The sequence below is a fragment of the Emys orbicularis genome, chromosome 13 (genome assembly GCF_028017835.1).
Source record: "Emys orbicularis isolate rEmyOrb1 chromosome 13, rEmyOrb1.hap1, whole genome shotgun sequence".
NCBI lineage: Eukaryota > Metazoa > Chordata > Testudines > Emydidae > Emys > Emys orbicularis.
Genome location: NC_088695.1, coordinates 11847151 through 11873380, shown reverse-complemented (window position 1 = coordinate 11873380; position 26230 = coordinate 11847151). Strand labels below are relative to the sequence as shown.

At 53.5% G+C, this 26230-nt stretch overlaps 1 protein-coding gene and 1 non-coding gene across 2 annotated transcripts; both read right to left on the bottom strand.

Moving 5' to 3' along the window:
* Window positions 1-5898: 5898 nt before the first annotated feature.
* LOC135887628 (zinc finger protein RFP-like) lies at window positions 5899-18503 on the bottom strand. Its single transcript, XM_065415347.1, has 6 exons — window positions 18055-18503; window positions 13855-13950; window positions 12760-12990; window positions 12071-12093; window positions 9097-9129; window positions 5899-6036 (listed from the first exon to the last, which is right to left on the bottom strand). Exons 1-6 carry the CDS (start codon window positions 18469-18471, stop codon window positions 5985-5987), a joined length of 852 nt encoding a protein of 283 aa, XP_065271419.1. The 5' UTR covers window positions 18472-18503; the 3' UTR covers window positions 5899-5984.
* Window positions 16825-16938, bottom strand: TRNAR-UCU (transfer RNA arginine (anticodon UCU)). Its single transcript has 2 exons — window positions 16902-16938; window positions 16825-16860 (listed from the first exon to the last, which is right to left on the bottom strand). It is a non-coding gene; the product is annotated as a tRNA-Arg (tRNA).
* Window positions 18504-26230: the final 7727 nt, after the last annotated feature.

The window sequence follows — 26230 nt, the reverse complement described above, 5'->3', positions numbered from 1 at the left end:
ATGAGTCCTGAATAGCAGTTCCAGCCCCTGGGGCAGTGGAGAGACATGTGACCCCTCTCTATGCAGGGAACCTTAACACCTTAAGTCCCTGGGGGGGGGTGACACTGTGGGAGGAAGAGAATAAATCTGTTTGGTGTTTAGTCCTGGGGGGTGGGAGAGTGGGGTTACCACTTGGCCTGTATTTGACCGGCCTGCAGTGGCGCTGTTTAATAGTGGGGGTGCTGAAAGCCAGCCCCCTTACCCCTGTCTGTGACCGCTCCCCCTCCCCCCCCCGAGCTGGGGCCAAGAGCAGGGCAATGTCTCCAGGAGGCAGGCACCCGGACAGGGGTAAGGGGGCTGAGGCCGGCAGCTGGGACCCCTAGCGCAGGGCCGGCAAGGCAGCCAGGACCCTTGGGCGCGGGGTCGGCAGCAGAGCCCCAGGAGCAGGGCCAGGAGCCGGAACCCCACGTGGGCGGCCAGAAGTGGAGCCTCGGGTGCGGGGCCAGAAGCGGAGCCTCCGGTGCAAGGCCACGGCCCCACTTGCGGGGCCGGGAGCAGAGCCCCATGTAAAACCTTGGGGTGCTGCAGCACCCCCCCGCACCCCTAGTTCCCATGCCTATGCCAGCCTGGGCATTTTTTTTTTATGCGTATGCCTGTTGCCAGAAAAAATAATCTAATCTGCCGGGTTTGTTTTATGTGGGTCTAAAGCTTTGCATTATTCTCATAATACACTGGCTGTCTAATGTTAAAAGTTTCCATGCCCGGCTAAAGATTCTGCAGTGTTCCCACTGCCACAATTTAAGCAACAACAGATCAACACAGCAGCTGTCTGCCCACCAACACGCAAGCGAACCACGCGCATGTGTGCGAGAGAGGGTTTGAGTCACGCGACAGCGAGGAGACAGGCGGAAAAAAAGCTGGCATCAGAAATAGCACATTCAATGACAACTGGCTAAACGAAACAGACTACAAAGACTGGCTGGCAAAATGTGCTGATAAAACAAAGGCCTGTTTGTTATCAGTGATGCTACCAATCTTATCTATATGTGTTCTCTCTCTAGATACTATAAGTGCCTGTTGAAGGGCGGGGTGCGAGGTTAGGGGTTGGGGTTGCCATGAGCTTGCCTTGGGGGGGGGGCGGGTGCTGGGTTTTTTCCATTTCAAAGGTGGTAACCCTAGGCCAGAGTGGGGAAGGTTTGCAATATGTGAACAGATCAGGGTCAGATTGGGGCCCTGTGGGTCTGGATGGACATAGCTGGTAACTGGCCACAGTAGAAGTTTAGGGCCTGGGGAGGTTCCGGATGGGAGTAGACATTGATGATGGAGTCTGGTATTTTTTCGGATGTATTTTTGTTTATTGACAAGGGACGTACAAAATCCTGTTTCTCTGAACACAGGAGGAACCAGAAACAAAAGGAGATGGTAGTTTCTTTCCTTTCAGCCCCCAGCATGGTACCCGGAGGCTGGCAGTATGCGCTCTCTGTCTCTCTCTGGTCTGGTCTACACTACAGAGTTAGTCAGTTTACGTAAGGAAGCTTATGTTGACCTAACTATGAAAGTGTCTACACTAAAATTTCACTCCCGCTGATTAAACTGCCCTGCTATGGCGACTTAATAACTCCACCTCCATGGGCAGCATAGAGTCATGGCTGAGGTAGTTAGGTCAATGCAGTGTCACTGTAGACACTGCATTGCTTCTGTCGACTGCTACTGGCCTCCAGGAGCCGTCCCACAATGCCCCACGCTGACAGTACAATCGGTACAACTGCTCCCGGTGAGGACGCGCATTGCTGACACAAGGAGCAAAGTGCAGTGTACTTGCTGTGGGGGCTGTACACCAACATGAATTAGGTCGACTTAATTTTGTAGTGTAGACGTGGCCTCTGCTTGCGCAAACCAAAGGCCCGCGTGCCTGGAATGTTCATCAAGCAGACATTTCCAACTAGGAGGAAAATTAAAGAAACTCTCATCTTCCCCCGTTGCTTCATCCCCTTTTCTCTCACTCATCACACAAAGCAAGACAAATGACCACAAAGGTAGGGGGAGAGGAGGGGCACTCAGGGAAGAACAGGAGAAGGTAGAAAAGTACAGCCTCACTCTCTGGGGTGCAGCTTAGTTGTGGGCAGGCTGTAGAACCAGCTAAATGCTGCTGGACCCCAGTGCCCCCCCCCCCGCCCCACCTCCAGTAACAATCTGACTGAGTTGCTCTGGGTTTTACTGCTGTAGCTGCTAGTGGTCCATCCCCCAGGAGACTGGCCACATCTACACTGCGGGCATCACAGTGCCGCAGCTACAGCACTGAGCTGGGTCCCTGTAGTGTTGACATGCAGATGCTTCCTACAGCGATGGAAGGGGGTTTTCTGTCGCTGTAGGTTAGGCACCTCTCTGAGAGGCAGGAGCTAGTCTCATGACCAGGGCCTGGGTGCTCAGGGCCTAATGGTCAGAGCAGTGGCAGTCAGGCCTAGCAGTGCCAGCAGTGGCGGTCAGAAGCCAAGAACAGCACCGAAGGTCAGAGCAAAGGGTCAGAGCCAAAGTCAGGGACCAGACGTCAGAGCCAAGGTCAGGCGTCCAAGAGTGGGCCAAGAGACAGGTTCATCACTACAGCTGGCAGGGAAGTCCTGCTTGTTGTGCTGACAGTTCCTGGAACTCCTCCTGGGCTTACATAGGTCACCAGGGGCCACAAGGGAAGCTGTCTGTCTGACATTCCGAGGCGGTACATCCTATGCTGTTTCTCTCCACAGGTCCATGGGATAACACACACAGTCCTATTGTAGAGGTACAGAGAGGCCGGCCAGCCCACAGACCCAGGTTCTAGCCAGGGGCACTGGGACCGGAGGGGGTGGCAGAGCCCCAACCCTTTTTTCCTGCCTTAAGAGTGAGCAATGGGGGGAGAGGGGACAGAAAGGAGTGAGTAGCTGGCGGGGCGGGGGAACAGGAGGAGCGGGGCGGGAAGAGGTGGAGCAAGGGCGAGGCCTCAGGGAAAGAGGCGGAACTGGGGCAGGAGGAGGCGGAGCAAGTGTGGGGCCTTGGGGGAAGAGGTGGGGTGAGGACTCGGGGCAAAATGGGGGAGGACCGAGGGTGGGGCCACAGGGGGAAGGGCGGAGAGCAGGCAGGGCCCCGAGGGTAGGGGCGGTCCAGGCATCAGTGGCCACCCCACTTCTAGGGAACTTCCGGCATGCGTGGTTCTAGTTCCCACAGACCCCCTCCACTTATAAAAGTGATGGGGCCATGCCCCCCTGGACCTCCTGTTCCAGTGCCCGATTGGAAGCCTGCTCATTGGGGGGAGCCTGCCCTGAGCTGGGATGCCTTCATTCGCTCTAGACATCTCACAGTGCCGCACCCCTGTGGGGTCACATTGGAGTCAGGCCACCTGCAGAGCTGGAGCCAGCCTCAGCCCTTGCACAGACATGGCCGAATAAAGATCATCATGGCAGCTGCTGCAGAGTTCAACGCGGCTATGGCCCATGTGGGTTTGGGACAGTGGCAGCCAGCACCACGGAAACACACAGGCACAGAAAGGGGAATCCTGTTCAGTGCCCTCGACTCGGATCACACTAACCCGGCCAAGACAAACTGGGCAGTCTCTCCCGCTCCACAGCTCTAGTCATCCTTGCCTAGACATGCTGGACCAGGAGCAGCCCTGGCATACAATGAGTGCATCTGCCATTGAACATATATGACGCAATGTACATCATATATAATTTTATTATTTATATAGTTATGGAAAGTAAATAATACATGGAAGAAATGAAAGGCTTTTTTTTACATGTTTTTTTTTTTTTAGTCATCCCTGCCGGGGCCCCGCCAAAAATGTTCGAATTGGGCCCCGCACTTCCTAAAGCCGGCCCTGTTAGTGGAGATGCTTAAACATTTGACAGACTGGGCCAGTCTCTCCCACTCCACAGCTGTAGTCACCCTTGCCAAGACACGCTGGACCAGGAGCAGCCCTGGCATACAATGAGTGCATCTGCCATTGAACTCACAGGTGCTAGCATCTATTTATTGACTTTGCATGAAGTGATGCCCAGTAACTTATGGCAGAATTTGGGATAAAAGATACATGGCCTGATTTCACTCTCATTCACACCAGTGTCAATCAGGAGTCACTCCCATTAGATCACTGGAACTGATTCCTCTCTCACTCACACCAATGTCAATCAGAAGTACCTCCCATTGGAGTCACTGGGGCTGATTTCCCCCCCCCCCCTTTCACAGCAGTGTCAATCAGGAGTACTGTGACCGGGGTCCTAGTGGGGAGTCAGCTATGGTCACTCGATTACGTGAACTGCAAAGAATGGGGCAGACAATCCCCATAAAGCTGGTGGATATTCCAATACTTAGATTTACCAAGCCAGCATAAAACAGCTTCTTTATTACCTTACTGGTTACTCAAAAGTCCAAGCAACACAGTTCCCTTAAAGTGATACAGCCTCAGGCTTCCATCCGGGTACCCACATCAAATATGATAAAAATTTCTGTAAATCTTATTTCATCATATAAAAGAAAAGGTTCTACCAATCCCAAAGGATCGGACACATTACCTCCCAGGTTAATGCCTGTTTCAGATCTTACCCAAATACACGCTACAGCCAATTCTTATTAACTAAACTAAAATTTATTAAAAATCAAAAGAGAGTAAGCTTAAAAGATCAATATACATACAGACATGAGTTCAATTTATTGAGGTGCAGATTCATAGCAGAGATGATGAGCTTTGTGGTTGCAAAGAGTTCTTTCAGAAATAGTTCATAGATTATAGTCCAATGTCCAATATCACCTTCAGTGAGTGTCAGCCTAACTGGGACCTCAATCTTGTGACTCAAACTTCCCCTGATGAAGCTTAAGCAGATCTGAGATGACAGAATCAGGATCCAAGGATCTTTTGTACAATTTCATGTCTTTTGACAAGTTGGAGTTCCTCAGGGAACAAAAGGTAATTAAGTGATAGGATCTTCTTTTGACCTCTGAATTATCAGAATACAGCATAAACAGGGACTGTTGATTACATTGTAGACCCTACTCATACATATGTAAATACAAAAAAACACCGGATGTTTAACCCTTTCTAGCCATGTCTCCCATTGGAATAATTGGGGCTGATTCCCTTCTCAGTCACACCAGTGTGAATCAGGAGTCACTCGCATTGGAGGTGATTCCCTCCTGGCCTCACTCATTCCAATGTGAATCAGGAGTGACCCCTCCGGAGTCACTGGGGCTGACTCCCCTCTCACCCACCCTAGTGTAAATCAGGAGTGAAGTCACTCGAGTAAAACTGCTCTCCAGTCCCCACCTTTGTCCCTACCCTCTGGATTCCTCTCCCTCCATCTGCCCGGCAGACTGCCAGAGCTCTCCAGAATCAGAGTGGATAGGACCAGACTGGGCAATGGGATTGGGCTCTCTGCCCTAATCACATCCAGCAACCCGAGGTTATGTCAGTTCAGAGGCTCCCTGCACTTGGCCAGAGTCCCAGAGATGGGGAGTCCAGGTGCCGGGGGAGCCTCTGCCTGGAGGAAAGGTGCAGCGGTGAATTTCACCCCACGTCTCAGGGGCACAGCCTGAGCTGGGATCCCATCTCCACCCAGAGCCAGGGGCGGACTTGCTCCCCCGTGAATGAGGCCGGTGGGAAAGTGAAGATCGGAGCTTCACTATCAGCGTCAAAAAATGCCACCTGCCCCTGTGTATAATCCAGAGAGACCCGGATCCTCCTGGGCACCCAGCTCAGGGACAGGGGTGTCGCAGGAGAGGTGATGACCAAGTACCGACTCCTCCACAGTCCCACAGCCCAGATCCCCTTCTCAGGTCCAAAGATGAACTCTCCCTTCCTCTTCACAGACTCTCTGGCCACTCCCACAGCCCAGCCTCCTCCGTCCCCCACCTCCACCTCCCAGCAATGTCGCCCCGAGGTGAACCCCACACAGCCCAGCACACAGAGCTCAGCGTCAAATCTCTCCGGATTGTTGGGAAGATGCTGCCGCGTGTGTCCCCGCCTCACGCCTTTCCGATCCTCAGACAGGACGAGTTCGGGATGAGCCGTGTCTGGATCCAGAGTCACATTCACTGGGGGGAGAGAGAATCAGAGCATTGGGGCAGAGCTCGGCGCTGGGGGAGGCTGGGACCATTTCTCACACTCCCCAGCAGCCCCAACCCAGCTGGGACCCTCCCCGATTTTCTGCCTTGCTCCCCTAGGGAGCTGCCTCTGTGCTGGCGCTGAGCAAGGATATCTCCATGGCTCCTTCCTCCTAGGCCCTAGAGGTGCTGTTATAGCTGAGGTTTTTGGCTGCAGATTCTGCCTCCTCCCCTGCTGCATCTCCCTGGTCCCCCTGCTGGGGTTGCCCCACTCCCGGCAGCAGGGAGAGAGCAGGGTAGGGAGGCCACAGGCACAGACTTTCTAATGTGCATGGGGGGTGCTCTGCCCCAGGCCCCTCCCCCACTCCACCCTTTCCTCCAAGGCCCCACCCCCATCCCTTCTCTCCCCGCCCCCCCTCCACCCCACCCCGCATCTTCCCTCCCAGTTCCATCCCCTCCCCCCAGCACGTTGTGCCCTCGCTCCTCCTCCTCCCTCCCAAAGCCTCCTGAACACTGGGAAACAGCTGACTGCAGCGGGTGGGAGGTGCAGGGAGATTGGGGGAGGTGCTGATTAGTGGGTCCTGCCAGCAGGCAGCAAACATGGGGGGCACAGGGGAGCTGATGTGGGGCTGTTGGTGGGTGCTCAGCACCCACCATTTTTTCCCTGTGGGTGCTCCAGCCCCGGAGCACCCACGGAGTTGGCGCCTATAGGGAGGGCTGCTGGGAGACACCTCCCCAGCCCTGCCAGCCAGGAGGGAGGAAGCAGGAGATGGCACATAAATGGACCACAAATTTGGTAGGGCCCTAATCTGGTCAATGTCACAGTCATGGGATTTTCACGGTTTCAGGTGTTTACATATGAAATTTGACAGTGTTGTAACCATGGGGGTCCCGACCCAAAAGGAGGTCATGGGGGGGGTCACAAGGCTATTGTAGGGGGATCATGGGATTGCCACCCTTACTTCGGTGCTGCTGCTGGTAGTGGTGCTGCCTTCAGAGCTGGGCAGCCATAGAGTAGCGGCTGCTGGCTGGGCGCCAGGCTCTAAAGCCAGTGCCACCATCATCAGTAGCAGCGCAGAAGTGAGAGTCGCAGGGTATGGGAGGGATGAGTCGTCATCCATCTGGGTTTTCCCAGCAGCCTCCCTGCCTGGGTCGGAGGCTGACAGCTGGAGCCGCAGCCTCCTGACTGGGTCAGGAGCTGTCCCAGCCAGCATCTGCAGAGCTTCCTGCAGCTGGGCGAGGTTCCCAGAGGTGGGTCTGATCCACCTCTGGGGGCAGCCCCTGCAGGAGAAGAGGAAGCCCTGTCCCTCCCCAGCCTGGACTGGGACTAGCAGCTGGAGCCCGGCCCACAGTGGGAGCCCAAGCCTGGGGCACCCCCAGCCCTGCTCCTCCCCTGTCATAGCCAGATTTCACAGGGGAGATCAGATTTCACAGTCTGTGATGTGTTTTTCAAGGCCGTGAATTTGGTAGGACCCTACACGGGAGGGATAGTGTGCAAACCCCACTCCAGAAGGAAGGGGCTGGGGATTGATACTGGGTGTGGGGCAGAGGGAGGGGTCAGCAGCACGTGGAAGGCGGAGGAGGGATGATGGCAAAGACAAGAAAGGGTCCCCAGCCCCAAGGGGAGGAAGAGAAGGAGGCACCAGCTGGAGAGGGTCTCCTCCCCACCTGGGTGGACGAGATGGGGCAGCACCCAGGAGAGAGTCCCCAAGCAGGGCCGGCTCTAGGCACCAGCAAAACAAGCTGGTGCTTGGGGCGGCACATTTTTAGGGGCGGCATGGCCGGCGCCAGAATGCCGCCCCTAAAAATGTGCCCCGGCCGCCCTAGCTCACCTCCGCTGCCGCTCGCGCACCGCTGCTCCCCCTCCGTCCCAGGCTTCAGAGCCTGGGAGGGAGGGGGAGAAGCGGCGCCCGCGCCGCGGCCACTTGGAGTCTCCCCCTCCCTCCCAGGCTCTCAAACCTGGGAGGGAGGGGGAGATCCCGAGCGGCCGCGGCGCACGAAACAGCTGTTTCGCACGCCGCTGCTCCCCCTCCCTCCCAGACTTGAGAGCCTGGGAGGGGGAGAAGCGGCGCCCACGCCCGCGCCGCAGCCACTCGGAGTCTCCCCCTCCCTCCCTCCCTCCCAGGCTCTCAAACCTGGGAGGGAGGGGGAGACTCCGAGTGGCCGCGGCGCGGGCGCCGCTTCTCCCCCTTGAGAGCCTGGGAGGGAGGGGGAGAAGCGGCGCCCGCGCCGTGGCCACTCGGAGTCTCCCCCTCCCTCCCAGGCTCTCAAACCTGGGAGGGAGGGGGAGATCCCGAGCGGCTGTAGCGCGGGCGCGGGCGCCGCTTCTCCCCCTCCCAGGCGCCACTTCTCCTCCTCCCTCCCAGGCTATGAAACCAGGGAGGGAGGGGGAGATCCCGAGCGGCCGCGGCGCGCGAAACAGTTGTTTCGCGCGCCGCTGCTCCCCCTCACTCCCAGGCTTGAGAGCCTGGGGGGAGGAGGCAGGGCTGGGGATTTGGGGAAGGGGCGGAGTTGAGGCGGGGCCGGGGGTGGGGGTAATTAAAAAACGGGGGGGGGGGGGCGGCCAAAATTGTTTTTGCCTTGGGCGGCAAAAATCCTAGAGCCGGCCCTGTCCCCAAGGACAGGTATCAGAGGGGTTGCTGTGTTAGTCTGGATCTGTAAAAAGCAGCAGAGAGTCCTGTGGCACCTTTAAGACTAACAGATGTGTTGGAGCATAAGCTTTCATAGGTGAATACCCACTTCGTCAGACGCATGCCCAGACCCAAGGACAGGGTGAAGGGAGACCCCACAACCCAGCAAGAGGGAGAGAGATCGAAGAGGATGACTGGAGACACCAAGGGGCTCGGTCCGACCAGTGAAGGGGTTAATATGCTGGAGTGTTTAAAGCCGTCCCCCTCTCTGGAATGCCCATTCTCTAGTCCTAACAGCTTCTGTTTTCTCTGATCTCAGAAGCTTCTTCTGCAAGTGAATCCAGGGTCACCAACACAAACTGTTATGATCTCTTCCCATTTGCAGCCTTCTTTCCCGGCCCCACCTTTCCCAGAGACTCACCCCATTCTCTCTCCAGTTCGGAGGGCAGGGTATCTAGAGAGAGAGGAGAAAGATGAGATGTCATGCTGTCACGTTATGGCGTGATTTCTGCCATCCATAACCAGAGCTGGAATGAATTTGGGGGCATAGTGAGAAGAATTGTTGAAATATTACACGGTGGCAAAAGAGAAAGAAAAATGTAAAAGTCAAAAAACAAAACAAAACAAAAATACCCCCCTTGTATTAGGTCCCAAAAAAGAAAGGGTCGGGGGGACCTGCAAAATCAAAAATTAAAGAATTTTTTGGGGGGAAAAGTAAAAACAAACAAAATCAGGGGGTTTTGTTTGTTTATTTCTGTTTGTTTTCTTTGTGGATTTGGAAGGGTTTTTTTAAGCAGGGGGGGATTTTCCACCAAACTTTTTTTGAATGAAATGTTTTGACCAGCTTTAATACTGAAGGCACGGTTTTACAAATAATCAGGATACATGTGCTTGAGGGCTGGGCCAAACACAGAAGGAAAGGGACAGAGATACCCAGACAGAAAGAGAAATTAAGGGTATGTCAGCACTGGGAGTGAGCTCTCCCAGCGCAGTAGAAAAACCACCTCCACGAGGGGAGTAGCTCCCAGCGCTGGAGCACTGTCTACACTGCCACTTTACAGCGCTGAAACGTGTAGCACTCGGGGGGGGTCTTTTTTCACACCCCTGAGCAAGAAAGTTGCAGCGCTGTAAAGTGGCAGTGTAGACAAGGCCTAAGAGTGAATGTGAAATGTCTCCCCTCTCCCATGTAGAATGACCAACCTATGCATGATTTAAGTCCACTTAATATGGTGTAAGGAGGACTTCATGCATCAGACTTGTCCTCTCTGATCAGTCATGAACTTTATTTATCTGCGGAGACAGGGCCGGGAAGGGGCTGGGGATTGATACTGGGTGTGGGGCAGAGGGAGGGGTCAGCAGCACGTGGAAGGCGGAGGAGGGATGATGGCAAAGACAAGAAAGGGTCCCCAGCCCCAAGGGGAGGAAGAGAAGGAGGCACCAGCTGGAGAGGGTCTCCTCCCCACCTGGGTGGACGAGATGGGGCAGCACCCAGGAGAGAGTCCCCAAGCAGGGCCGGCTCTAGGCACCAGCAAAACAAGCTGGCACGGGAGGGCGCCGAGCCCGGCCGCGGGCCGCTCTCCCCGACCAGCCGGAGCGCCAGGGGGAGGGCGGCGAGCCTGCCGCGGCTCCGCTGGCGGCCGGAGCCCCGGGAGGAGGGCGGAGAGCCCGGCCGGGGCTCCGCTCTCCCCGGCGGCCAGAGCGCCGGGGGGAGGGCGGAGTGCCCACCGCGGCTCCGCTCTCCCCGGCGGCCAGAGTGCCGTGCCGCCCCCCTCCAGGTGCCGCCCCAAGCACAAGCTTGGTGGGCTGGTGCCTGGAGCCGGCCCTGCGCGGAGAATTTCTACTGAGGCCAGACTGACACTGAACCCAGGCAGGAATTTGATCAGAGCACTCTGTATGGTGGTAAGGTCTTCCTTCATCCAAAGAGACTGCATTCCTCTATAATCCAGGCAAACGAGGTAAGGTGACAACGATTCACATTCATATTATGGTTGTTTCTCAATCAGAATTTCATTTGCCCTAGGAAATTCTCCAGCCCAGTCCCCTCATTCAAGAATTTTGATCTATCTCTTTTCTGTTCTTTTTAAATAGCAGTAGATTAGTCACCGCTCAGCAAATTCCACAATTCTAGAGACAACTTTTTATTTCCCTTCCTAGATCCCTTCCTGGTCGTACCTTTCAATTTCTTCAGAGTCTCCTTTAGAACAAAGATTTTCGGAGAGAAATCACTGAGTCTCTTCTCCAGCTCAGGAGAAATCTCCACTGGCTGCTGGAATTGCCCCTTCTGGCACCTAGGAGACAGGCTGTTCTGATTCATCCTTTGATTACTTAATCTTTATTCTTCATCATTTTGGCATTCATCATTTAATATCAGTTGCATGTCAGTGGAAGCACATGGGCTGTGAAAGCTGTTAAGTTGAGCACATTTCTCTGTGTAACCCAGTCTCAGAACAGGTCCAGCCCAACCAATGGCAGAGCAAGTCTCTCTTAGAGTGACCCCTGTGATGCTGGCAGGCCAGATGCCAGCTGTTGCCCAGGCTGCAGGCATTAGCTAAGAACTGGCAAACTCATAGCTTGAGACCAGACCAGTTCACTTGTGTGTTAGTTTTGCTCAGAATAGCTATTAGTCTTATAAGAATGTATTTAGTATTTAGATTCTGGGAAATGCTTATAAGTTGCTGCATGCATTAGTCTCACTTGTAATGTCGATATTCCATGTTATAAAAATATGTAGGTTTTGCTCTATAACTTTGAGAATGTTTGCTGTGAATTTGGGAACCCAGGCATGGGAATTGTCCCCCCAACCCACCCAGAAGGACTATCAAAAAAAAATCAGATGGGCCATCAAGAAACATCACAATACAAAGGATTGGTTAACGGCCCTATTGCACCTTGGAAATGCTACCTGCAAGAAAGCTCAGTCCTGTGGGCTCGGAAGCTGAATGATGGAAATAAAGCAAAGTCACAGGAAAATTTTCCATCTCTTTGCTGTTTGATATCTGACAGGGCCAGAATCCTGAAACACACTTTGGGTCCACCCTGACAGACACTCTGAGTTGACAGATCACTACAGCTCTGTCACTCTTTGGATTAATTCCAGGTCTACACTACAAACTTATATGGGTATAACTCCGTCACTCAGGGGTGTGAAAAATCCATACCCCTGACCTAACCCCTGGTGTAGACAGTGCCAGTTGTTGTGGCACAGGTGGGCCATGGAGTTTTTATAGCATATTCCTATATTCAGGTTAATAATTAAAGAGCATCAAGCCCAAGTTTCAGCCCAAGCCTGAATACCCTGCCCTGCATGCTTTGCTGTTGTCTGTGAAGGAGATGAGGATTGGACAAGGGCCCAAGCACAGTGAAGTGTGAGAGGGGACTGAGAAGATGCCACATACCTGCTCAGGGTGCTTCTGACATCCTAGAGAGAAGAAAGGAAGCTCAGTCTCACAGTGATAACAGTGAGAATGAATAATGCATAATCATTGCACCTGTTTCTATGTCCCACGGGTGGAGGGGGCGCACGCCACGTTCCCGGGGAGGTGTGTCGACGGTGTCATGGTTAGCACCGCTGCATTGCAAAGACAGAGCCCGGGCTCCTGTTCCAGCCAGCAGCCTTGTGGTTAAAGCACTGAACTTGGACGCAGGAGATCTAGGCTCTGTTCCTTGAACTGCCCTAGACACCCTTAGTGACTTGGGCAAGTTACATCATCTGGCTGTGCCTCAGTTCCCCAGCTTTATAATGGGTGCAATAGTGTGATTCACATAATATTTCCCAGCCTTCCAAGTGGTGCTTAGACTCTGCAGGGATGTAGGCCATAAACATTTCTAGATACATGTGCATGAATAAATAAAATCTCTATAGACTAAGCAGCGCCTTTTCCCTGACCTTGGTCCCCTGACAAACTGTGAGTCATAAAATTCAGAACAATAAAATGAAGACCAAAGGGAAGTGATAAAGAAGATTTCCATTTAAGCAAGATGTACGGTGAATTACAGGGCGAGGTTTGAATCCTGGACCCCCCACCTCACAAGTCTCACTTCTATGTTGTTTTCCCAAATTCTATGCCAGGAGCCAAGATCTCACCTGCAGGAATTCACTTGCTGGCTGACAGCACTTCTCCTCCATCTCACGGATCAGCTCGCTGAGACGGGAAATCTCCTCGCAAAGCTTGGTGACATTTTCATCCCGCATCTTTGTCATCCCCTTCTCTAGCTCTGCCAGCCGGGCCAGCAGGAGTCGCTCTTGTTCCTCCAGGAACTGGCGCAGCCGCTCAAATTCAGACACAACCTTCTGCCTCTGGGCGTCTGTCTTCTCCTGCCATGAACAGACAGAAAGAGGGAAAAGGCAGGTCAGGGACGTGGAGAGGGTCGGGGGATATTTCCCTGGGCCCTGAGTGTCCAGTGGGGCGAATTTCATTGCAGATCCAAACTTCAGCACTTGCCATTTAGAGAGGAACTTTCTCCAAGTTGTCAGAGAGAAGATTTTGTCCAGAACATCCACCTTGGTCCTACTTTCTCTGATGTCTGGGAAGGGAGGAGGCAGGGCCATGGCCCCACAGCCTGCACTGGCCAGAAAAGCAATTGCATCCCTCCCATGGCTGTAGCAGCTGCTGCGCTCCCTCAGGGCTGTTCTGAAATCCTGAGGATCTGGTCCAGCCCTACTGAAGGGCAGAAATCACTGGCACAATCCAGCCCATGGAGAGAAAGGGATATCCCCAGAGGGCGACATGCACAGACATGGGAAGCCCGATTCTCAGACCTTTTTAAACTGTGCTGAGAATAACCCTGTGCTGTGGGTTGCCTTGACCAGGGGAGAATGGCATTCATCTTCTACAATAGTCCAGCTTCCAGTCCGTGGAATAAGAGGTACAACAGCAGTGTGGAAAAAGCCCACTGCATCCCAGCTGGTCTCTGCTACTCAGGCCCCTTGGGGAGCCAGAGTCAGCTTGTGCAGCCCCGAGGCTGCTCTAACTTGCATGGAGGGTCCAGATTCAGGGAGGGCAAAGGTCAGTTTAAGCCATGTGAGACCATCCCCAAGCAGGAACTGACTTGTGTATTGGTTCCCCGCGATCCCACCAGATGTGGTCAGAGAGACACCCCCCCCTCCCATACCCACACTCTTCCAGGGAGACAGACTCCCACCCCATGTCTCTGCTGGCTGATAACATTGGACACGTACCAGATACTCCCGGCTTCTCCCTTCTGCTGACACTTTCAACCGCAGGAGCTTTTCTCTCTCTTCCTTCAGAGTCTGCAGCCGGGTCTGGATTTGTTTCTGAGCAAAGAAAAATAGCGTGGCTGGAATTGACTTTTAGTGTTTGTTTGTGGGCAGTTTCCTCAGCAGGGATTGGGGAGTCTGGCCTCCCTACAGAACCCTGGACACGAGAGGGCCTCCCTCTGACACCGGCTGGCCTGGACCCTCCTTCCCTCAGAGTGGCCAAGCCCACCTCTGGCACCTGGACCCTCCCACTGGGATCCCCACCTCCCGAACAGGGAAGCCCCCTGCGCCAGGCGCTGTGAGGTCCTTTCCCAACCTGCTGGAGGACCCCCCTAAAGCGCAGGTCTTGGGGGAAAAGGCCAAGGCTTGTTTCAAAGGCTGATTTTCTGGAGATGGCAGCCAGGGAGCTTCTCTGCTTGGCACCTAGGCCTTGCTTTCACCCCCTCTATTCAGAGTGAAGATGAAGATTAAACCACCTTTAGCCCCAAAGGTTTTGTCCACCCTGAGCTAGGGGTGAAAGCACGCCTCCCCGCACTGCCGAGACTTCTACACCCTGGTAGCCTGGTCCGCCTTTCTGTCCTCGTCTTGGCCCCAGTTGGCTGCACTCAAGTGGCTGCCTATTCCGTAAAAGCCAAACTGGCAGCCAGCTAAAGTGACTCTAGTGGGATTTGAACTCACAATCTTTGAATGACTCTCCTAAATACTACTATGCATTGGTCTTTAGAAGGCCACCACGCTTTCCATTGTGCCACAGAGCCCTTTGATGAATTGAGTACTCATCTCCTCTCTCTACTTTGCAACACTGCAATTGCTGTGGTAAAAGCAGGGGAAGATATAAGGAAAACACTGCGTTGGCTGGGAATTAAACCCAGACCAAATATTTAGAAGTCAGCCATCCTAACCACTATACCACCAATGCTGCCTTGCTAATACCCCTTAAGACCCATGACTATGCATTACCTAGAACCTGTCTTCAGCCAGACTGCAGCCAAAGTGACACTGGTGGGGTTCAATCATCTACACTGCTGTTTTTTTCACTTCCCTCCTGAGGCCGGGGGCAAGCCCTCCCCTCCCCCCGAAGGGCTCTGATGGCTTGCGCCAAAAGTCTGGCACAGACCAGCTGCCGCCCGCTCCAGGGACAGTCTCAGGTGGGGACATTCACTGGGTGCTACACCACTAGGGTGACCAGATGTCCCGATTTTATAGGGACAGTCCCAATTTTTGGGTCTTTTTCTTATATAGGCTCCTATTACCCCCTACCCACTGTCCCGATTTTTCACATGTGCTGTCTGGTCACCCTATACACCACCCACATCCTACCCAGGTGTCTTACGGTCAGCTCAGGGTGGTCAGAAATCTTCCGTGGAGCCGAAGGGCTAAAGGTGGTTTAATCTTCATCTTCACTCTCACTAGAGAGGGTGAAAGCAGAGACTAGGTGCCAAGCAGAGCAGCTCCCTGGCTGCCATCTCTGGAAAATCAGCCTTTGAGACAAGACTTTGCCTTTTCCCCCAAGACCTGCGCTCCAGGGCGGAGCCCTCCAACAAGTTGGGAAAGGGCCCTGTAGCGCCTGGTGCAGGAGGCTTCCCTGCTCGGGATGTGGGGAGAGTGATCCCGGGGGGAGGATCAAGGTGCCAGAGGCGGGCATGGCCACTCTGAGGGGAGAAGGGCGAGCCTGCTAGGACGAGTGTCTGGCCACCTCCTCTCTTTTCCTCTCTGGGGTCCTGGGAGGAGCAGATGGATGAATGGGCCTGGGGCCCAAGGCCATGGGCCTGCCACCCTACTCAGCTGCCTCCCCCACTCGTGGGAGCACCGGCCTGAGCTGCTGGGGCCACCAGCTCAGCCCTTTGGACACACAAGCTTGACCTGCGACCGCAATTCTTTCCGGCCCAGGTTTCCTCCTCAAATGGAGCCCAAGAGGGCCCGTTCTCCCCGGCAGGAGAACCCACACAAGAAGGCTAAATACTGCGGCTGCAGCACAAAGTGGGGAGGCTTAAGAGTCGACACCTAAGTTAGTGGAGAGGCTTAAACGTTTGTCTCTTCTGTGTGAGGCCAGGGATTGCTGGATCCCATCTGCCCACCGCTCAGTGGCAGTGCCCCAACCCTGGTATGGCCAGAAGGGGGCACCCAGATGGGCCGGAAAGGAGCAGCCGCAGAAGGCTTGTACCAGGCCTCAACCATTGGAAGAGGCTTTCGTTTCTTTTTCTCCTTCCCATTTTTTCCTGAATTCTCTAGGGGGTTAAACACATCTCCCTGCACAGCAGAGATGCAGGTAGAGGCTTCTACCTACTGGTAGCCAGGTGTGCCTTTCGGCCCTAGTCTTGGCCCCATTTGGCCACACTCAAGTGGCTGACTATTGCTAGGGCCCTACCAAAATCACAGCTGAAAAACGTGTCATGGACTGTGAAATCTGGTCTCCCCCTGTGAAATCTGGTCTTTTGTGTGCTTTTGCCCTATATTATACAGATTTCACAGGGGAGACCAGCGTTTCTCAAATTGGGGGTCCTGACCCAAAAGGAAGTTGCAGGGGGGTCGCAAGGTTATTTTAGGGGGTAGTGGTATTGCCACCCTTACTTCTGCACTGAGTTCAGAACTGGGCGGCCAAAGGGTGGTGGCTGCGGACTGAGGGCCCAGCTTTGAAGGCAACAGCACAGATGTAAGGGTGGCACTACCATATCATGCCATGCACTGCTGCCGGCGGTGGCTCTGCCTTCAGAGCTGGGCTCCTGGCCAGCAGCCGCCACTCTCCAGCTGCCCAGCTCTGAAGGCAGTGCCAGTTACAACACCCTGAAATTTTCAGATTTAAATAGCTGAAATCATGACATTTACGATTTTAAAAATCCTATGACTGTGAAATTGACCAAGATGGACCACGAATTTGGTAGGGCCCTATCTATTGCATAAAAGCCACAATGGCAGCCAGGAGCAGCAAAGTGACTCGGGTGGGATTTGAACCCACAACCTTTGAATAACTGTCCTAATGCATAGAGGCCAGGACAGGCACAACTCCTTAGAAGTCCAACATGCTAGCCACTGCGCCACAGAGCCCTCTATAGGGTAAAGGAGCTCCTCTCCTCTCTCTATTTGGCAACACTGCTTTGCTGTGGTAAAAGCAAGGGAAGAGCTGAGGAAAACACCACACTTGTTTGGCATTGAACCCAGACAGACTGCCTGGAAAGCAGCCATCCTAACTGCTACACCACCAGTGCTACTCTGAAAGTTGTCCTCAGGACACATGAATATACATTACCTAGAGCAGGGGTGGGCAAACCTTTTGGCCCAAAGGCCACATCGGCGTTGAGAAACTGTATGGAGGGCCGGGTAGGGAAGGCTGTGCCTCCCCAAACAGCCTGGCCCCCGCCCCCTATCCACCCCCTCCCACTTCCCGCCCCTTGACTGCCCCTCTCAGAACCCACAACCCATCCAATTCCCCCTGCTCCTTGTCCCCTGACTGCTCCCTCCCGGGACCCCTGCCCCAACCACCCCCTGGGACCCTCCCCCAATCCAACCCCCCCCCCCTCCCTATCCCCTGACTGCCCCGACCCCTATCCACACCCCCAGACAGGCCCCCCCAGGACTCCCATGCCTATCCAACGCCCCCTGTTCCCCATCCCCTGACTGCCCCCACCCCAGAACCTCTGCCCCATCCAACTGCCCTCTGCTCCCTGCCCCCCGGGACCCCTGCCCCTTACCCAATCCCCCTCCCCCTTACCATGCTGCTCAGAGCAGCAGGAGCTCGCAGCCCCACTGCCCAGCCGGAGCCAGCCACGCCACCCGCGCTGCCCGGCAGGAGCGGTGGGCCAGACCACTGGCAGCGTGGCGCACTGAGACTGCAGGGGAGGGGGACAGCAGGGGAGGGGCCGGGAGCTCAGGAGTCGGACAGGCCGGATGTGGCCCGCGGGCCGTAGTTTGCCCACCTCTGACCTAGAACCTGTCTGCAGCCAGAGTGCAGCCAAAGTGACACTGTCAGGGTTCAGTCACTATACCGCTGGTTTTTTCACTTCACTCCAAGCGTCCGGCGCGGGCCGGCGGCTGCCCACTCTGGGGACAGTCTCAGGTGGGGACTTTCACTGGGGCGCTACGCCAGCCAAAATATAGAAAATAACTATCATCAAAACAAAACAAAACTATTTTAAATGACAACACAAGACACCCAGGCCTTACCTTGTACTGCTGGGCGGCCTCCTCTACTGGGAAAACAGTGTGAGCTCTGTGAACTTGCGACTCTCTGCAGATCACACAAATCAGTTGGTGATCCGTGTCACAGAAGAGTTTCAGGGCCTCCCGGTGTGTCTCACACCCTTGCTCCCCTCCTGCGGTTACTGTGACCTGGAAACTCAGCTGCCTGGCTATTTCCACAACTTTCCCCAGCTCCCTGTTGGGCCTGAAAAGCTTCTGCTGGGCCGTTTCTCTGCACTGCGGGCAGGAGAAGTTTGTATCTGTGTCCCCCCAGCACTGACTGATGCAGGCTCGGCAGTAGTTGTGCCCACAGTGGATAGACACCGGCTCTTTGAAATACTCCAGGCAGATGGAACAAGAGAGTTCATCCTGGAGACTTAGTACAGGGCTGTCTGCGGCCATGGCTGCGTGACAGGGTTAGTTTCATTTCCTTGTGTTCCGCCTCTGTTCAGCCTATGGGGCGTTCCCCTTAGATCTGGCTGATCTGCTGCTGTTCCTATGAGCTGTGGCTGAGAGTTTCAGTCTGGGGAGGGCTCTAGTCTGGGGAGAAATGTGACTCTTTCTGTGTGCAGGGAGCCATGTCAAATGCCCAGCAGTGATGCTCAGGGAAACAAATCAATCTCTGTCTGGTGTTTTAGCGGGTTAGAGTGGAGGAGTTTCGTAAGAACATAAGAACGGCAATACTGGGTCAGACCAGAGGTCCATCTAGCCCAGTATCCTGTCTTCCGACAGTGGCCAATGCCAGGCGCCCCAGAGGGAATGAACAGAACCGGTAATCATCAAGTGATCCATCCCCTGTCGCCCACTCCCAGCTTCTGGCAAACAGAGGCTAGGGACCCTATCCCTGCCCATTCTGGCTAATAGCCATTGATGGACCTGTCCTCCATGAACTTATCTAGTTCTTTTTTGAACCCTGTTATAATCTTGGCCTGCACAACATCCTCGGGCAAAGAGTTCCACAGGTTGACTGTGCGTTGTGTGAAGAAATACTTCCTTTTGTTTGTTTTAAACCTGTAGCCTACTAATTTCATTTGGTGACCCCTAGTTCTTGTGTTATGAGAAGGAGTAAATAACACTTCCTTATTTACTTTCTCCACACCAGTCATGATTTTATAGACCTCTATCATATCCCCTACTTAGTGGTCTCTTTTCCAAGCTGAAAAGTCCCAGTCTCATTAATCTCTCCTCTTATGGAAGCTGTTCCCCCCTAATAATTTTTGTTGCCCTTCTCTGAACCTTATCCAATTCTAATATACCTTTTTTGCGATGGGGAGACCACATCTGCATGAAGTATCATAGAATACTAGGGTTGGAAGGGACCTCAAGAGGTCATCTAGTCCAACCCCCTAATTCAAGATGTGGGTGTGCCATGGATTTATATAGAGGCAATATGATATTTTCTTATCTATCCCTTTCCTAATGATTCCCAATATTCTGATCCGGGTCAAAGTGCGGCTGAAGCTGGGGGTGAGCCCCATGCAGGAGCTAGGGCAACTCCTGCAACAACCCCCAAACAGATGGGTGTGGCTGGAGCCTGGCCACAGCTGTGCCAGGCCCAGGGCAGTCACTGGCAGCTGGTGGGAGCCAGGAGCCGAGCGCCGCCCCTGGAAACAAGGTGGAGTCGGAGCTGGGGTCCCCGCCAGGCCTAGCTCCAAGGAGAAGAAGTGCAGTGGATCTCAGTACTGGGGAGACAATGGAGGAGTTGCTGTGCCAGTGGCTGATGGGCAGGAGGGGGCAGAGCCAGTTGCAGCAGCTGCAGAGAGCCAGGCGCTGCCAGGTCCTCACTTCCTGCTGCCGGACTGTGGATGTGGCTGCTCCAAACGGGGTTGCCAGTTCTCCAGGCTTTCCCAGGATCATCCCTCTTTTGAGGGCGCTGCCCTGGGCACTTCGTAAGGCAGCGCATTGTATGCTGCCAGCTGTCCAGTGTTATGGGTTCAGGAGCCTCCTAGATACCCCTTGGTGGGGGGGGTTGGGTTTTATCTCAGAGGTGGGAACCCCAATTCTGCACCGCTGTGTCTCTCCCGCCAAAGAGTCATCTGGTGCATGATCTGTCCCTGTAGCGGGGTAGTTACCCCGTTCCTGCCCTGAAGGGCTTAAAACAGCCCTGGGGGAAGGTTGTGGCTGGGAGCTGCTAAGCTGAGCTGATTGGGAAGCAGCTGCAGCTGGGCCACACCCCAATCAGGCCTCAGCTGGCCCTATATAAAAAGGCTGTGAGGCAGAGGCCAACCAGTCTCTCTCTGCCTTCAGAGGGAGATGGGCCTGGTTGCAGCAAGCCAGAGATAGAGTACCTGAGTGGGGCTGGGCTGGGCTGGGCTGGGCTGGGCTGGGCTGGGCTGGGCTGGGCTGGGGTGGGGAGGGGACGGGACGGGACAGGCTGGGAAGCTCCAGCCTGGAAAGCCTCAGGCTGTGGCCTAGTAGGAGGCCAAGGGGTACTGGGGGTTGCAGAGGGCAGCCCAGGGGTAGGCCAAGGCAGCAGGTCCAAACCCAACCTTGCCTGTGATGAGTGGCCTATACTGTAGTCTGCCCCAGGGAGCGGGGGCTAGTTGGTGACTGGCAGTGGCCTTATTCTGAGGCAAGGTAGGGATAGTGGGTGGGGGGGTTCCCTGGGGAGGGGAGACCCTAGTACTGAGGGGTGTACTGCCAGGGGGCAGCACCCCAGATAAAAGGGCACTGGGGTCTGGGAGGGACACGGGGGCCAGAGGACAGGCGGATCACTGGCCTGCAGGGGGTGCTCCAGGACGCTTGTTGGTGTCACTAGGCATAACCCTAGGTAACTCGGGAGGGTGGAAGACCACGAGTGTCGATGAAGCCTTCTTGCACTAGGCCTAAATGAACCAAAGCTCTTCCATTTTGAACTTTAATCGACCTAACAAGCCAGCAATAGAGAATGGAATGTGTAACAGTCAGTTATCAGTTGCAACACCGCTCAAACCGGTATACAGCAGTAGTAATAAGGCCTGCATGCTTCTGGCTGAGAGGCAAGATAATAGATCAAAGGGAAAAGGACAAAATAACGGTTCAAAAAAGAGTTACTAACGAGCTAGACTTATAGCTGCCAAGATGACTTAACTGCTTAAATGTAATTGCTACCTGCTTAATATAACTATTATAGAAGGAGGGAGGGGGAAAAGGGGAAGCAGGGGGAAAGGGAAGAGCTTAGTTACAGTAAAGTATAAAAAGAGAAAAATTGCTTATGTTGGTGTGCTTGATCTGAGACGTGCCAAGTCTCCTTGCACCACTTTGAGATCTCAAATAAACTTTGATTGCTTCTCCACCCTGGTGTGCTCATTGGCGCGACGCACACCGGGCAACGAACCCCGCTGTTGCTTTCCTCGGGCACTCTGTGCCGGCAACATGCTGGAAGAGCTCATTCCTGGAAGAGACCAGCAGGAGGCGCCGCAGGGGTGAGTCCACTCCTCTAGAGTCCTACATCTGGAGCAGGCGTGGGAGGGATGTGATTGTGGGGACAGCCCCTCTGAGAGAGACAATGCCTGCCCTGCTCCCCTTTGGTATTGTATATGGGGGTTTGGGTGGGGAAGGAGTGCAGTTACTGCTACCTTGGAAAGGATACACTTAGGCCCCAGATTATCCTAAGTATTTAGGCACCTAACTACCTTTGGGGCTCTGGGCCTTACAACCCCTTGCCAGCAGCTCTCTAAGGCCCCGATCCTGCAGATGCTTGCCCACAGGGGCTTAACTTTACTCCTGTGAGTAACTGAAGTCAGTGGGGACATCTCATGACAGCAGAGATCAGAGGGTCACTGAAGAGGATGTTGCCGCAGTTTAACCACACTGTGGAAGGATTGACTGTAACATGAACTGGCTACTTCGTTCCCAAGTGGCTCCCCCCACTGCCCCTGCTGTTCCCTGGAAGCTGGACGCTGGCACCTCACTCACACACAGGAGGCACAGCAAATTTCAAGACAATCCGAGGAAGCATGCAGACTTTATAGACTTTATAGCACCTGGGCAAGGGCGGCGGCTGGGGGAGGCTGTGTCTCCCCAGACAGCCAGGTGTAACCCCTCTCATGCTCTGCCCCCTGACCCCCACTTCAGCTGTGCCTCTGGGCTCCAGGGGCTGGGGGTCACGCTGCCCTCCTTCCCGGGGCTGGGGGGGGGGCCCTGCAACAGCACCGTGCACTCTCCCTCCCGGCGCTCTGGAACTGGGGAGGCTGTGGGCACTAGCTAGCCTAGGGCAGGGGCCAACGGGTGTGGTGCTGAGGCTCTGGGTTCCAGGGAGTGTGGAAGGGGCGTGGCCTTGTGTGGAAGGGGTGGGGCTGTGGGGGCTAGCCTCCCCCAGCCAGCGGTTCACGCGCCACCCATGCACTCGGAGTATGTCAACACTGCAATTAGACACCTGAGGCTGGCCCGTGCCAGCCGACTTCAGTCCCGGGGCTTGGGCTAAGGAGCTTTTTAACTGCAGTGTAGATTTGCAGGCTCGGACTGGAGTCTGTAAAGGGGAAGGTCCCAGAACTCAGACTGCAGCTAGAGCCTGGAAATCTACACTGCAGTTAAAACACCACTGGAAAAAGGCAAATATAGTGCCCATCTTTAAGAAAGGGAAGAAGGAGAATCTGGGGAACTATAGACCGGTCAGTCTCACACCTCAGTCCCTTGAAAAATCATGGAGCAGGTCCTCAAGGAATCCATTTTGAAGCACTTGGAAGAGAGAAAGGTGATCAGGAACAGTCAACATGGATTCACCAAGGGCAAGTCATGCCTGACCAACCTGATTGCCTTCTATGACAAGATAACTGGCTCTGTGGATATGGGGAAAGAAGTGGATGTGATATATCTTGACTTTAGGAAAACTTTTGAGATGGTCTCCCACAGTATTCTTGCCAGCAAGTTAAAAAAGTATGGATTGGATGAATGGATTATAAGGTCCATATAAAGCTGGTTAGATCATTGGGCTCAACGGGTAATGATCAATGGCACGATGTCTAGCTGACAGCTGGTATCAGAGTGCCCCAGGGGTCTCTCCTGGGGCTGATTTTGTTCAACATCTTCATTAATTATCTGGATGATGGGATGGATTGCACCCTCAGCAAGTTCGCAGATGACACTAAGATGGGGGGAGAAGTAGATAAGCTGGAGGGTAGCAATAGGGTCCAGAGTGACCTAGATAAACTGGAGGATTGGGCTAAAAGAAATCTGATGAGGTTCAACAAGGATAAGTGCAGAGTCCTGCACGTAGGAAGGAAGAATCCCATGCACTGCTACAGGCTGGGGACCGACTGGCTAAGTGGCAGTTCTGCAGAAAAGGACCTGAGGATTACAATGGACAAGAAGCTGGATATGAGACAACAGTGTGCCCTTGTTGCCAAGAAGGCTAATGGCATATTGGGCTGCATTAGTAGGAGCATTGCCAGCAGATCGAGGGAAGTGATTATTCGACACTGGTGAGGCCACATCTGGAGTATTGCGTCCAGTTTTGGGGGGCCCACTACAGAAAGGATGTGGACAAATTGGAGAGAGTCCAGTGGAGGGCAACGAAAATAATTAGGGGGCTGGGGCACGTGACTTATGAGGAGAGAACTGGGGTTATTTAGTCTGTAGAAGAGAAGAGTGAGGGGGAATTTGATAGCTGCTTTTGACTACCTGAAGGGGGGTTCCAAAGAGGATGGAGCTCGGCTGTTCTCAGTGGTGGCAGATGACAGAACAAGGATCAATGGTCTCAAGTTGCAGTGTGGGAGGTTTAGGTTGGATATTAGGAAAAACTATTTCACTAGGAGGGTGGTGAAGCACTGGAATGGGTTACCTAGGGAGGTGGTGGAATCTCCATCATTAGAGGTTTTTAAGGCCTGGCTTGACAAAGCCCTGGCTGGGATGATTTAGTTCGTGTTGGTCCTGCTTTGAGCAGGGGGTTAGACTAGATGACCTCCTGAGGTCTCTTCCAACCCTAAAGTTCTATGATTCTATGAAACCCTTAGCCCACTCCCCAGGAACCCAAGTCAGCTGTCATAGGCCAGCCGGGTGTGTAATTGCAGGGTAGATATACCTTAGATGTCATCATCTGAGAATTTCCTCACTAAAAAAAGAGAGAGAAGGTGGGGGAGGTAATATCTTTTATTGGACCAACTTCCCTAGGTGAAAGAGACAAGCTTTAGAGCTCTTCTTCAGGGCTGGGGAAAGTACAGTAGAGCAGCGGTTCTCAAACTGTGGGTCGGGACCCCAAAGTGGTGGGGCTTAGGCAGGCTCAGGCTTTGGTCCCCCCCTCGGGGGTCCTGTAGTAAGTTTTGTCAGAAGGGGGTCGCAGTGCAACAAAGTTTGAGAACCCCTGCAGTAGAGTGTCATAGCCAAATGCAAGGTGGAACAGATTATTTAGCATAAGTAGTTCACACATATTGTAAGAGATAATTCAGGGTAACGTGGCCCATTAACACCTTTGCAGTCATGGGACAAAAAAAGAGGGGGCAGGTTAGTGGGTTACAGATTGTTGTAATAATCCATGAATCCAGTGTCTTCATTAAGGCCATGATTTTTAGTGTCTATCCTGGAATCTTAAATTCATAATTTTGCTAGACATTAAAAATCACAGTCTTGATAAAAACTGGATTCATGGATTATTACAACAAACTGTAACCCACTAACCTGCCCCCTCTTTTTTTGTCCCATGACTGCAAAGGTGTTAACGGGCCACTTTACCTTGAATGGTCTCTTACAATATGTGTTTATGCTAAACAAGCTTTTTCACCTTATATTTAACTGGGACACTCTGAATACCTTACTTACTTTTCCCAGCCCTGAAGAAGACCTCTGTGGCCTTGGCTACACTGGCAATTCACAGCGCTGCACTTGCTGCGCTCAGGGGTGTGAAAAAACACCCCCCCTGAGCGCAGCGAGTGCAGCGCTGTAAAGCGCCAGTGTAATCAGCGCCTGCAGCGCTGCACGCTCCCTCGCAGCGCTGCAAGCTATTCCCCTCGGAGAGGTGGAGTACTCGCAGCGCTGCGAGAGAGCTCTCGCAGCGCTGGCGGCGCGACTACACTCGCGCTTCACAGCGCTGCCGCGGCAGCGCTGTGAATCTGCAAGTGTAGCCAAGGCCTGTGTATAGCTGGAAAGCTTGTCTCTCTCACCCACGGAAGTTGGGCCAATAAAAGATATTACCTCCCCCACCTTGTCTCCCCCATATCCTGGGACCAACATGGCTACCACAACACTGCAAACAACTAATTAAAAAAGTCATCTGTGAGCATTAAGCAAGACAAGAGAGCCATTTAGAACTCTAAAAATACTTTAATATGATTAATTTGTGCATGATAAAAGTAAAGCAGAATCCACTGGCTGAAAATAAACAAACAGCCCCTTACTGTTAAATTCTGTACACATTAATTTAAGTTCTTTAATCATGAATGTAATTGCTATTCCTCCTTCCCTCCCCGCTTCCCTTCTCCCCTTCACTGGCTGCCAACAGCTACAACTCTTCCAGAACCATAGAGTATTTTGACACAGGCTGGTCAATATCAGTTCTTTGTATCACCGGATCAGTTATTTCCCTCTGTTCTTTTGGCAGATCAAAAGTATGCATTAGCCTCTGGGATCATAAAGAAGAGGACGTCGGAACCTAGAAAAGCCCATTTAATAGTCCTCAGTGGGATATTTTACCCTATGTCTCAGGGTCAGAGTCTGAGCTGGGATTTTAAACCCCAGGCCCAGAAGAAAGGGAAGATTTCCATAATCCATTGTTTGAAAAACCGAATCACTGTGAATGGCAGTGATTGTGTGAACCATACCAATGCAGCATCCATTGGGGTAAACAAACATGAACTTGTAATGTTCTATACATCACGCATCAAAGGGGGAGATTTGTCATTGGACGAGAGAAGCGATGACCTACGCTCAACGTGATGGCAGGAAAATTCAGTATCATCACTTTGCTTTGGTAAAACACTGTAAAGTTCTGCTTAATAGTCTTCAAATGTGGAGATAATTAATATTCCCCTTCCGCCAGGATCCTACAGACTGGGACATGAGAGGCTAAAGAAGTTCATTTACTCAGGTCCTATGAGATATTTCCCCCGGTGTCTCAGGGACACAGTCTGAGCTGGGAGTCCATCCCCAGCCAGAAGAAAGGGTGGATTCTCTCCCTGTTGAAAGGAGCCAGCGGGAACATGAAGATCGGGGCTTTCTTATCTGCATCAAAAAATAACACCCGCCTTTC